The sequence below is a fragment of the Telmatherina bonti genome (genome assembly GCF_933228915.1).
Source record: "Telmatherina bonti genome assembly, chromosome: 2".
NCBI classification, from domain to species: domain Eukaryota; kingdom Metazoa; phylum Chordata; class Actinopteri; order Atheriniformes; family Telmatherinidae; genus Telmatherina; species Telmatherina bonti.
Genome location: NC_136620.1, coordinates 34,632,835 through 34,646,315, shown reverse-complemented (window position 1 = coordinate 34,646,315; position 13,481 = coordinate 34,632,835). Strand labels below are relative to the sequence as shown.

Genomic DNA, 13,481 nt, shown 5'->3' with positions numbered 1-13,481 from the left:
TTACATACTCCTCAAGAAGCGAGAACTTTTTTCTTGTTCTCGAGGCTCCGAGAAAAAAAATGTCATTTTGTTCTCGCGGACGTGTTTGAGGACAGTTCTTGACACACCGGGCTGGCAGAACATTTTTCTTGCAGGGCTGCGAGAAGTATCGTGTGATTGGTCGGACATTGGAGGTGGACGTCGTTAACACAGAGAAAGCATGAAGCGGAGTTGCTGCTTCCGTGTGTTTACTGTTGCCGGCAAAACAGATTGTTTTGATAAAACAGCTTATCGAGGTGGTGAGAAAGTACGAACATTTTTACATGTGGCAATAAAACACTCGGACCCTGCCGCGTGCACAACCCGCCCTGCCGCGGACGAAGCTGCTCGTTAAATATGAAACTAGAAACTCGGAGAGCGGAAACCTCCACCAAGCACAATGTTTAAGAATCCTTTTAAAACATTCCTGGATCCAAACGGTGATCCTGATCACCACCAGAATTTAATCAGTTCTTCATTTTTACATTTGCAACAACTCTTGAAATATTTATAAAATCCCTCCGTCACCTTTTAAGTTATCTTAAGCAAAAAGACGCCGGGGAAAACAACCTCCTCGGCGGAGGTAACAACCAGGTTCATTGCACATAAAGCAGACATCTCCCCCCCGCAGTGATCCCTCCCCGCTGCAGACGTGCTTCTCGTGTAGTATGTATGGACCTCCCGAACAAGACGTTTTTTCTTGTTCTTGCAGCCTCGAGAACAAGAACTCAGTTCTTGCTTCTCGTGGAGTATGGAACAGGCTTAACTTCCAGACTGGTTTCTGCACCTTCAGGAGTCGCCATTACCTCTTTGCTTGCCTCCTCAGCAAGCCCAACAAAACTGGCCAATCAACACACTTCTGTCAAAACTTTTTGTTTTGGGAGAATACTTTCCCAGGAGAGCACTCTACATGATTTTTTTAAATAATGAATGAAAATAAAAAAAAAACAAAAAACCAATCAAACTGTATTAATCTTAGAGGGAAATTAATTGCAACCTATTTGGAGTTATGACAGATGCAAGACTAATGTAGAGGCAGCCAAGATTACAAATTAAATGAGCGGAAATGAACATGCCAGGTCCACTTTAAAATTTGAGGTCAGCAGTCATGCATTTAAGATCTGCTGGCACTCTGTGTTGTTGACTAATTGAACCTATTAAAAATAATGTCTTGGGCCACACTGAGTTCATTTGCAATGTGAAATTAAACTCCTACTATTATGCAATCAAAGCAAGTTTATTTCCTAATGCTTCCAAAAAGTCCAATGAACATTTCTCACCTTGTTTTTAAGTTTATTTACTTTAATAATTTTTCATGAGACCTGATGTACATGCAGAACTATCTTTGCCACACTAAAACTCTTCTTGATGCAAAATTGTAATTATTTTTGCATTATATTTAGCAAACCTAATGATGATTATGTCTTATTAGTTGAATGAGAGGTAATCATCATCATCAGTACTCACACAATTGTTTAATTGAGCTTAATTGTCCTTTAGATGAATGTTCAGTCATTAGGTAATTATAGAGTAGAAATTATTTATACGTTTATTTTATATTTGATTGTATTTTCGCATTCTGGTTGTTTTGAGCTGACAACGAACACTTTAAAGCATGACAGCCAAAGAGCAGAGGCAAGTTTCTCTGTCAAAGAAAGCCGTGGGACAGGATGTGAAGCCGAGAAGTTCCTGTGTAATCGCTTCAGAGATCTCACACACCATTCCAACACTGTAAATGCTTTTGTGGGCCTCTGTGTGCTGCTCCTCACAGCTGAGAATGCAAACTGCTCTCAAATGGACGTTGAACCTTTAATTGAATGAGACAAGTGTTTACGATCTCAAATGTCAACCATAGCATCCACTAAACCCCGGTAATTGTACACTTAGATACACCTGTTGGATTGTACTGAAACACCATGCTTGAATTAGCCCTCGTACTCACGGATAGCAGCGACACAAACGTTTTGGCAGGGGTCAGTTTTGTTGCCTAATAGAACGGTATGATGGAGTGAAGATAAAGATGCTCTCTACACATCTCCCATGAAGAAACACTTCAGCAGCTGCTTTTGACTTTGGTTTTCTCACCGTTTCCAATGAGCTGTCTGAACATTGTTTGCATGAATGCAGTCTCTAAGGGACGCTGTCTGTTTCAAATTTTAGGAAATTCACTGTTTTATTTATATAATGAGAAATGTTTTAATACTGTTAATGCATTCTTTCTAAATATGCACATTGCTGGATCCATTAAACTTTTAGTTTAAAGTGGGCAAGGGAAGGATATCTACGCTGTCTGTGTCCAGCTGTATCTGTGTGAATGCTAAGCTAAGTGGCTGCTGGCCGACAAGCTGTTAGATATTCTATTCTAACTCTTGGCAGGAAAACAAGAGTTTTTCTCAACAAGTTGAATGAACCTTAGCTGTAAGATTACTGTTTACACCAGTGGTTCTCAAAATCAGAGTCCAAGATCATTTCAGGAGGTTGCCAGATTGTTGTTTGATCAGTTACTCAAAGTACACTTGTTCACACAGTCCTATGCCATCTACACACTCACCATCTTAATGTTGTCCTCCATTCTGTTTTGTTTTGTACTTATTGTTTTTATTTGTTTTAATGTGTGTTAATGCAAAGCGATTTTCAGTGTATGGTATCTGGGGGGTTGTGGCGCAAAAAATCTGAAATAAATATTAAAAATCTTACCATCAAGGACAGTGTCATGGGACAATAATGTGCCTTGAATAACTGTCAGGTGTGTTGTGGGAAACTATCCAATTTCCTCTAACTGGTTTAAAAACAGTGTTCTGTTTTCACCCAAACAGATCACACTATGAGTGAGTAGAAGTATGAAAGATCATTAAAGCCTTTTTTGTGTGTTTATTTGATTCTTATTCAAGACATCGGAACAACTTTGTTACCTCCGCCAAGGAGGTCATGTTTTTGCTGGTGTTTAGCTGTTTGTTTGTCTGTCTGCCTGTGTGCAACACAACTCAAAAAGTTATGGACGGATTTTCATGAAATTTTCAGGATTTGTTGGAAATGTGAAAAGGAAGAGCTGATTTAATTTTGGTGGTGATTGGGATCACCGTTTGGATCCAGGAACTTTTTAAAGGCCTTGGTGGAGGTTTGCGCTCTCTGAGTGCTTTTTCTAGTTATTGTTAATTTAGGCTACAGAGGTTCATTTAAAACATTTTAATTTTGTGATGTGCCTTGTGATCTTTTCAGCGAAAAAAAAAAAAAAAATTCCTTGCCTCAAAAAAAGGTTGTGAAACACAGGTTTATGGTAATATTCCAAATGATAACACTTTATGTGTTACCAAACACTCATAAATTTGATCCAGCTGCAGTGGTCCCCAGCTGAATCAAGAGCCTAACCCAGTAATCTCCTATCGAGTCTGCTCGATGAGCGTCCTTGTTGTGTGATCAGATGAGTCAGACAGACCTCGGTCACTAATGGCTTCCATGAGGCTGAGTGGGCCTGGCACGTTATGGAGATGAGGCAGTTGAATTTGTGGTAAAGCTGGCTAACTGCGTCCCTGGTGGATTCAAACCAAACTTTTGAGACCCATCACCACCTCAGAGCTTCAAAGCAGCAGCAGGACGAGGGGATGTGGGACTGTGGGGATCAGATGGGTTATAGGGCAACAAACATCTTCTGTGTTTGAGGTTTGTGACGTTTGGGTTTGTCTCCTGACTTGCATATTCATTCTCAAGTTTTCTAACGTGTCTTGGTCAGTCCCAGCCCCAAGCACAGCTGGAAAGAGTCTGAGTGGAGACAGAGACCTCACGTAACAAAAAACACAGAAGATCTGCAAGATTTGAGATATTAGAATAGACCTGCGTTCAGTTCAAAGGAATGAAACTATGGAAACTCTCCATGAAGTTTTGCTTCCACCCCATGTAGGACTGTCTTACTTAGAACAGTTAACATCCCCCTTTGGCAAGCTTTGGGCCACACTGGTGTCTTCTTGTGTAGTCCACAAGTCTGACCTCTGTCTGATTAAAATGAACATGCACTAGTAAAAGCTAAGTGTTTCCCTCCATTCGTCTTTGTGTTTTTGTTGACAGGATAATTGCATGTTAATTTGTATGACTATTATCACATGGGAGTTACACACTTCAAATTAGCAACAGTACTCTGCAGATTGCATGTCCGTGTGTGTATGCTGAGAGAAAATATGCAAGGGTGCTCATACAGCTATGTGTCAATGCATAAATATGAATAACCTGCATAAGCTATAGGAATAACCAATAACACCCCTGCTGTGTGATTAGTGCATCAAAACTGAAACGCTCACATGTTGCCTTGCTGGCCTTAAAGATGATGGAGAAAGAAGATCTCCTTCAATGGCTCAGAAACCATCTTTTACTAATTTAATCGATTTCTTTGTTTAGTATGACTTCACTTACGTGAACCCAAGTTAAAACACAACAGCATATCATGTTACAAAACAGTGGAAACAATTTGATGTACAAACAGAGGATGGGAAGTGGGGAGTGAGAAATGAAGAGCTGTACTGGTTATGTCACTCGCATGCCACCATATGGCTCTTTCCTCACTGCAAGATGTCGAACTGCATTTGTGTCATTGCTTAATTATGGCTGCAATAAATAAAACAAGAACACTTCAGATGCGACATACATGAGATATTTTGGTGATTGTTTTTATTTGGCTTTTATTTTGAGTCGTGTGCGTTGTAAATATAATCTGCAGTTCATCTGATTTAAACGACCACATGCCGCACCGTGGGGGTGTCTCTTTAACTTCTATCACAAAGTAACTCTGATAATAAGGCTGACAGCATCAATTTTGGCTGACTATTCTGCTGTCCTCTTTCTTCTCGACTTCTCTAGGTGCTACGCGGAGCTCAGCTGATCGCTGTTGCATCAGCTGATGGAGGAGCAACGGCAGTGGAGGGCTCCTCTCTCCCACCTGATATCCAAGTGCAGTACGTCCAACTAGCTCCGGTTGCAGATCACACAGCAGCCGTTCAGGTAAAGAAAAGACTCTTTTTTTTCTTTTTCCACAGATTATTGTTGCAGCGAGGTATTCTTAGCGCCTTCGATAAAACAAACCCACAAACACAGGTCAGTTCTACCATACATCTTTATTTTTCAGCTTCTCCATAGGAAAGTTGTGTTTTCGACCTCTGTAAGTAAATTGCAGATCAACACCATATTAATTATAAGTAATACCATTTATTTGCAAACTAGTCTCCAGATTTATATATTTTCCTGATGTAAAATTGGATTTGAATGTTTAGTTTCTGAAATATGCGAGCCCCTCGACATTAGTTCAGAGTTCTGTTGCAACTCACCTATTTCAGCTTTGCTCCTGGGTAATCACCTCCTTTCCATTCTGTTGTGGCAAGTGGAAGTAATTACACAGGTTTATCTGCTGTGTCAAGTGAAGCTGCCCGTCAGAGCGAAAAAAAAAAGACTTTCAAAGCCAATTCACAGTATTTTGTCATTCAAATTGACAGCAACCACAGACAACGCACCAAATGACCTCAAGTAATGAAAAATTGGAAGGAAATCCAAATAAGATTTGAACAGTTAATGCCTGAAATGATGCGCACGGTCCTCTATCTTCGACTTATTTATTAGTTTGTAATGAACAGATGCAAACTGTTTTGTCAATCAATGAGTCAAGCAGAACATATGAACACACAGGGAACAAGGATCAAGTCAGAATGACTTCATGTGCTTTGGAGGAAACAGAATACATGCTTTAAAGGTAGAATTTATTCAAAGTCTTTATTTGTAGCAACTTATATGACTAAACTTACAGGAGGAAAAAAAGTGTATCAGGTCCACTTTAAAAATTCATTCATTCTGAACTGTGATTATCGATCACTACAACTTCCATAGAAATGAGAGGGAGCACTGTGAAGTCAGAAAAGACCAAACAAAAAAACATTTTAAAGAGCTCAGTAGATAAAATTCTTGCAAACAGATGAGCTCCAGCTGTTTTACTCCTCTTAGTGATAGAAATTAATCACTCAAAAAATAATAAATTCAAAATTTAATCAAGCTTAGAAGAGGTTGGTGATACAACAAAGCAATAACCAAAAGCACAAAGAGTTAATCCACAATGAAACGGGTGAAAAAGAAGAAAATTTTACCTTTCAAATCCTCAAAGGTTGTCCAGTTTTAATATGCTTTGGCAGGACCTGCAGAAGGGCTGTTCAGCTGAGACATTGTAGAAATATTAAATAACCCAAACAGTTTTATTGGAAAGAATATTCCAAAATTTCCCCCAATGTCTGAGAAATATTGACTCATAAGCAGCACATGATGAATGTTGCTGCTGTTAAAGCAGGTTCAAAGAGTTAGGAAATCTGGTATTTTACTTCACCGAAATGAATGACTCACTGTGTTCGGTAAAATGTTGAAGGTTTTTTTGTGCAAAATTACTGGTTACATGATTTCCCATCATATTTAATCTTATCAACTGATCAGCCTCATATTGAAAGCACAGATCATCTTAAAATAATGACATAAAATTACTGTAATGTGTTAGAAATGTGCAACTTAAACTGCTTTTAGGGCACCTTCACATCAGCCCTTTTGACGCTTCGTTTGGGAAAATGTAAATGCGCCAAACAAATTCCGATTCGAACCAAAGAAGCGGAATCGGTCCACCAACAAACACAGGCCTCGGCCCGTTTCAAGCGGACCAAATACAGGAAGTGGACTACAAAAAAAGTCACTTCCTGCATTTAGCAAAGTTTTGCAATTGTGGGTAAATACATAGCGATGGTGTTAAGAGTCCTCTGCCTCGTCTGTTGTTCATACTACGTCAATTGTTGCAGTGTGTTTCTGCAGTATACTTGCATGAGGTACAATAAAAACCCAAAACAGAGATAGTTTAATTCTCAATGTTTAACTCGCAACAGAGTTTTCTTCTTCATACGGGTCTTGTCCTCTCTTTTCCTAAATACTAGTGCAGCGCCACCTTTGGTGAGAATGGGAATATATTATTCTGAAGGTTTGGCGCGTTTGACCAAAGTGCAGTGTGAACACAATCTCGGTCCGTATGGATATTACCCCCCCCCCCCCCCCCCCCCCACAACTGAGCCGAGTTCCCAATCGGACCGAGCCTAGCAGACTATCCTGATGTGAATGCACCCTCAGTTACAAGACCTTTGTTCTTCTGTTTTTGCCAAATGACTGCTTAACTGAAGCACACTTGACTTGGCTGGTGTTTAAACAAACAGTAATTAAAGACGAAGAAATTCACAACTAGTGTCACAACTAGTTGTGTAGTAATTAGTAAAGATGCCTACAATCCCTTGATGATTGAGGTTGTTGAGCAAGAGCCACATGTTGAATGAGGATAATGTGCAGGCGCACGGCGGGCCGGCCTTTGAAGTGGTCACTGAAACTCTGCAGGGGATTTAAAACAACAGCACTCTCCCATTGTTCTCTCTTCTTTGGTTTTCCCCAAATATGTTGAACATTAAATTTCATTTACTCCGTACTGCTCCTTTCACGTTGAGTGCAGGCTAAAGGGGGTGTCCTGGGAGCTGAGCGGAGCCTTTTTCTTGTTTTAATTTGAAGGATGTAAAAGTTTCAGATGATTTATGGCTGTTTGAAATGCTATTCCTGTCCTGGTAAAGATCTCCATGCAGACACTGAGCTTGAAATATGACTGGTCATGTTCACCTCGCTGTCTGACATACGGACAACAAATGTGCTGACCATCCTTGCAGCACATCTTGGAATTTCCCCCTTTGCCCACTCACTATGAGCTGATCTTGTTGTCTTTTTGTTGTTCGCAGTTGCCTAGGTAATTGGTTCCTTGCCTGGAAGAGTGGGAAGATAACTGTATTGATGAGATTTGTGGGTCTGGATCACACATTGAGATAACCTAATATTCTTGAGAATGCTATCCATTTGCATAAGCGAGAAAATTGTGCAACAACCGGCACCTTATGCGTTTTCCTCCAAGATGCGTGCTCCATGTTGTCAGCACATCAGCAATCACGCTGTTTGTTTACTCAACTGATTTGTTTGAAGGGACTTTTAGATTAAAAAAAGACTTCATTTTTCCCTTTTGTTTGATTGTAAACAGATCCGGACAGAAATCAACAAAGCCGACACAGATCTGATCAGTCATTGGTGTTTATTCAGTACCGCCTGCATTTGGACCATATGGATGCGGTTGATGACAGAATAACAGAACTCAATAAGAATGAGGTGTCTGTTGCCCAAACAAAATGTGATACTGCAGGGATGGGATGCAAAATAGCATAAGGTGTTCCAGGATGCACCATATCTGCTCAGAATTATTTGTTTGTTCTTGGGTTTTTTCATAGGAATGAACTTAATAAAACACAGGGAAGGTAACGAAGGAAAAGGCGCAGAGCGGCGTCGACCAATTAGAAAGACACGACTTGGCCAGCCTCGTAGATGGTGTGTTGTTACCACAGTTGGGTTTTGATGTCCGAGAATGTATTCAATGTTGACTGCCAGTTCAAACTCGGGTCAGAGAAAAGTCGGTTCTGCTCTTTTTAGTTTTCACTCATTCTGGGAAGTGTTGAATCAAGAGACTGTCTCATCAGTTTCCAGACATGTGTGAGCATTTATGTAACTTACTGAAGAATTACTCAGTCTGATGTATTTATTTGTCTCTGCATTTTCCTCTTTTTCTTTAATTGTTTCCATTTCTTTGAGAGACGGTGGGCTAACACTGTTATATTTTTACATTTCCAGAGGCATTTGGTGATATTCTCTGGCTAATATTTGACATGTGGTTCACCATTGGCTTGACTTTAATGAATGTAAGCACACAATCTTCCAAAAATGCCCCAAATGCACAGTGACACGCACATACCATTTCAGATCTATATGTATAGGATGTCTAATGATAACTTTATGGATCTAATATTATTAATAAAGGTTTAAAAATGAAGGGAAATGCACACTATAAGCTGCTCTGAACTGATGAACGAGTGATACTGAGTAAATGCAACTGGCTTCATTTAATAACATGAAAAAGCTTCGGATGAAATTGCAAACACTCTGATTAGAATAAAATATTTTGGCTTGTCATTTTTGACACACAAGGAGAGTTTCTCAGTCTTGTTTTTGGATATTATCACATCTCATGTTCTTCTAGAGAGTTTTAGTTTGATCAGTTGTCAACTACCAACTGTGAAGTAAAAGCAACATGTCCGTTGTTTCCAGTTGTTATGGATAAAGTCTGACTTTTACCTGGCCTCTTTACAGCCTGTGCTTACAGTGTGTTATGTTGTGTGTAGTGGTATGTTGCAGCTGCACTCCAGTCAGAGCTGTTGCAAAGTGACAGCATGCTGGGCTGGAGGGAGGATTAAGTGTTGCAGGTGTCTTTGAGGGAACCTTTGGCGTGAGTTCGAGGAAGGAGTGAGTCACTCTTCATGGTCATCATCCATGCCTGAGTCATGAACCTCTCATCTTTAAAGGGTTTTTACACATAAATTACCTCATTGTGTCTGACAACAATCAGAGAGGCAGTCAGAATGTATCTGAATACAAATGGCATGTTTCTTGTCATGTCTGGCTCTACCTGTCAGTTTGCTTCTTCACTAATTCTTCTCACCAACGATCCTAAACCTTAGTCTTTGATTTCTCAGCTTCCTCTGACCATTTGCTGTGGATGTCTCCCACAACAGCACAGGGGCTGAGTCATGTCTTTATTTCATTCATCAGTTAACAGGAAGTATTTTAAATCTGGATTGAATGGATGTGAATAGATTGACATCATTAAGATTTATATGGAGCCATGTGTCTACATGTTGCTAATACAGCATGCCATCAATAATTTTCAAAAGTAAACATCTCCCATTTTCAGCATACTTCTTTCTTCATCTTCTTTGTCTTCTCCTTTTCCTCCTCCTCCTTCTTCTTTTCCTTCTCCTGCTCCTCCTCTTCCTCCTCCTCAATTTTCTTTGGTCCAGTCCCAATATTTGCATTTCCACCCTTGTGCGCCTGGATTGGATGTTTGCATTGATGGGTTTGGGTGTGTGTTATATCCCAATTCTCCAGAGTGGACGTTCACCCCGCCACCTTTGCACCCCACTTCGACTGAGCTTACATCCATGCAAACTTCGCCAGAGCATATTACCAACAATTCATTGCTGCATGTGACATTTTGGACCAAAAAGGTGGAAAATGGTGATATTTGGCCATTGAGCTCCTGTGTCTGTGGCGAAGAAGATGTTGTTTCATGTGTGACAATTTTTTTTTCTTAATGATTTTCCTGGTGCAAAACTGCTTGCCACCCAACACAGCGATGATGGGCGTCCCAGCAGCCATTAGCCCACAGCATTAAACTTATCGTTCAAACCAACTCCAGGTGCAGCGACGGGAGTCTGGCATATAAGCATCCTTCGGTGCCTCTGCCTTTTCTTCTCAAAACAGTTGTTTGATGCAGTTTATTAATAATAATCAGGAGCATAATAGTGTTGAAAACAATCGGTGATGCCATTGTGGTTGTAGCAGAAACAACGGCACAAGCTGATGGCGATACCGTCACCGTCTCTATTCTGCTGTTTCCCATGCTTGTAACCTGCATACTCAAACCCTTACGTGCACTTCTACCAGGTGAACACTTCACAGAGAACCATAGGGTCTAGTGTGGGTATTGGGACAGTCTTCTTCTTCTTCTTCTCCTCCTCCTCGGTCCCAATGTTGTGCCCCTGGATTGCATGTTAGTGTTGATAAGCTTGAGCACCGGTATGTATTATGTCCCAGTTCTCCAGACTGGACCTTCTCCATGCCACTTTTTACCCTTTGAAAAGCAAAACACAACCAATGCTCAACAAACTTCTTTTTTTTCTCGTGAATCATATTTTTCATTGTGAGATTTAACAGTATCTGGCTTTCAACTTGGCTGATTCAGGAAAAGCATGCGCCTGACAGAAGTTTGCATGTTAAGAGCTGTTAACTGGAACACACACAACTATTAGACATATATGTCACACATTTAATAGCAGAAAGTTACTGAATGTGGACAGTAGAAAGGAAACAGGGCTGACAGTTTCCTGCACATGGTGCTGTTTTAACTCTCTGTGATGTTTTAACTTTTAGCGTAATTCAACTGAGACTGGCAGCAGCGGTCTAGTGTTAGAAACACAGGGAAAACAAAGTTTTTGCTTCAGAAAATGCCAATCGCTGTATGTTTTATTGTCACACTCAGCTGTTCATAAAGTTTTTTTTGTGTTTATACATGTCAGCATTACATAATGTTAAAAGGGTCATCTATAGTGAAAGGTTAAACATACACACCAATGTTTCAGACGCATGTCTGAACAATGATGGTGATCAGTTAAGTACCAGCACCAATTTAAGGGGAAAGTTCACCCCCACATTAAATTCATATGTTTCCTTCTCTAATAAATCCCTTAAACATTACATTAGTGGCCAGAATGTGAAATAAGAACAAGAACAAAGACAATAGTTGGGTTATACAAACTAGGGCGCTTGTTATATCATTATGTTGTCTGACATGTTCAGGCAGAATAGTGTATTAACATTACGAGGCCCTATTTGTGGCAACAAGAGACATTGAGCTTCACCAAATTCCATTGTTTTTATCCAGTTTTACTGTCACAAGAAGCCTCCCTCCGGTAGTGTGCGTGCTACCCTCCGCAGAGTGATACAGTTGATGGTTTTTGCTAAGTAGAAAGGAAATTGCTTCTGCATGAAACTGGCCACAGAAAATGTTTGTTGAGTTTTCTGAGTCACTGGGTTTTGATTGTCTGGACATGCACAGTGCCATTGCATTTAAAAAAAAAAAAAAAAAAAGCATTTGGGCACTACAAGATGAGTCCCGCCCAACCAGTTATGCTGAAGAGAAGATTTTTTTTCTTCGTTTTTTTGTTTTTATACGAAGGGGGAAAAATGTAAGTTTGATTTGGAGTTTTAAGGCAGATCCTTGCTGCATACTTCTAAAAATGTGTTCAAGCACAGTTAGTATGTTTTGTCTTTGAGATTTCAGTACCTTTTCAATAATAATTTTACTTTTCCTGTCTTACAGGCTGCTGAATTAGCCCCAACCCTGCAGGCTGACATGGAGGTGAAAGAAGCCATCCAAGGTGCCATCCATGGAGAAAATGGCGAGGTTGTCCAAATTGTCACCTCTATGGCCACCTGAGAGCCCTCTGGGTCCATCTCAGACCTGAACTCTGTCATTCAAAATGGCCCGATGTGTCTGTTTAACAGTCTGACAAGTGGTCAAGTAGAAAGTCTCTCATCAAGTATTGAAAGTTACTGATGGAAAAAAAAGGGAAGAAGCCTTTTTTTTTAGTTTAGTTTTTTTCTTCTTTACAAACTTCCCATTTCATGGTCAACCAAGTGTCACAATGTGGAAAAAGTTCACAGAGAACTTTAAAAGACCACGATATTCCAAGACCAGCTATGGTTCATGTGGTATTTTTTTATCACTATAAGGGCCTGGCCCACTGCATGATATGCAGCAAGGGTTTAACTTGTGCAGACCACAACCCCAGCACTTCATCTGCTCAAATGCTTGTTCACGTAAGCTTTTGGTGGAGATATTTGGAGTCAAGACATTTGGCAAACTTAGAATCATCGTAAGGGTTTGCAAAAGCCCAGAATCCCACTTCAGACAAATGGCATTGTGTTCTTTCTCATCTTTTCTTGACACAGTGCACTGCAGTGGAAAGTGGATTTAGATAACGCCAGCTACTTTTGGTTGTAATCACAGTAATTTTATTTCCTGTCACTCACCGTAATTCAGGCCATATTATGTGTCTTTGCTGTGAGCCGCACCTTCTACTTAGTGCATCTTTCACAGTCGTTCATCCCGGCAGTTTTTTTAAAAAAGTTTTATTTATTTTTATTTTCTGTTTCATGTAATTGTGTCATGTTAAAAACTTTGGGAAGCTTTATGTTTGAAGATACAAGACCATAAAAAAAAGAGATGGTGCCAGTAGTAGACAGAAAGAGATGCTTGTAGACTGCCAGGAAAACCTTGAAGTTGTTTATTTCCCTCTGTTTTGTCTGTGTGACAGATCCATTTATGAGAATAAAACATTTATGTGGTTGCCATAAAAATTGTGCTTTTTTTCTTTTGGTGTCTTTCTGTATGTCCTAATTCCATCAAACTTGGTCATCAGTTTCCCTTCAAAGTTTTCTAAGACATTACTTTGTTTTGATCCTCAACAGTGAAACAATTGCTGAGTCTGAAATGATGGTTTTGGTTTGAGGTCTTTGAGGTTACATGTTGAGCTCATTTGTTCACTGTTTTTGAAGTAAATATGTATCACGTTGACTTTTGTAACCATAATATTAAGCTACTGTATTGGTGACAGCAAAATAGGAGCTCATTGGGATATTTGTTGTGTCCGTCGTCAACAAGTTGTCTTCATTATTATTTATTATTTTACAGCATTTCTTTACAACCCCACTGCATGGTTCAGTCTTTTTTTTTTGTTTAAGACAAGAGTGTTGGAGTGATGCTC

General features: G+C 39.9%; 1 protein-coding gene across 2 annotated transcripts in view; it reads left to right on the top strand.

The window, feature by feature from the left end:
* banp (BTG3 associated nuclear protein) overlaps nt 1–12,978 on the top strand; it is a 42,726-nt gene extending 29,748 nt beyond the window's left edge. For both annotated transcript variants that reach the window (XM_079246841.1, XM_079246840.1), the window contains exons 12-13: nt 4,867–5,007; nt 12,035–12,978. In XM_079246841.1, coding sequence (XP_079102967.1) covers nt 4,867–5,007; nt 12,035–12,151 — 258 coding nt within the window. In that variant the 3' untranslated portion in view covers nt 12,152–12,978. The remainder of the gene's footprint in view (nt 1–4,866; nt 5,008–12,034) is intronic.
* The last annotated feature ends 503 nt before the right edge of the window (nt 12,979–13,481 follow it).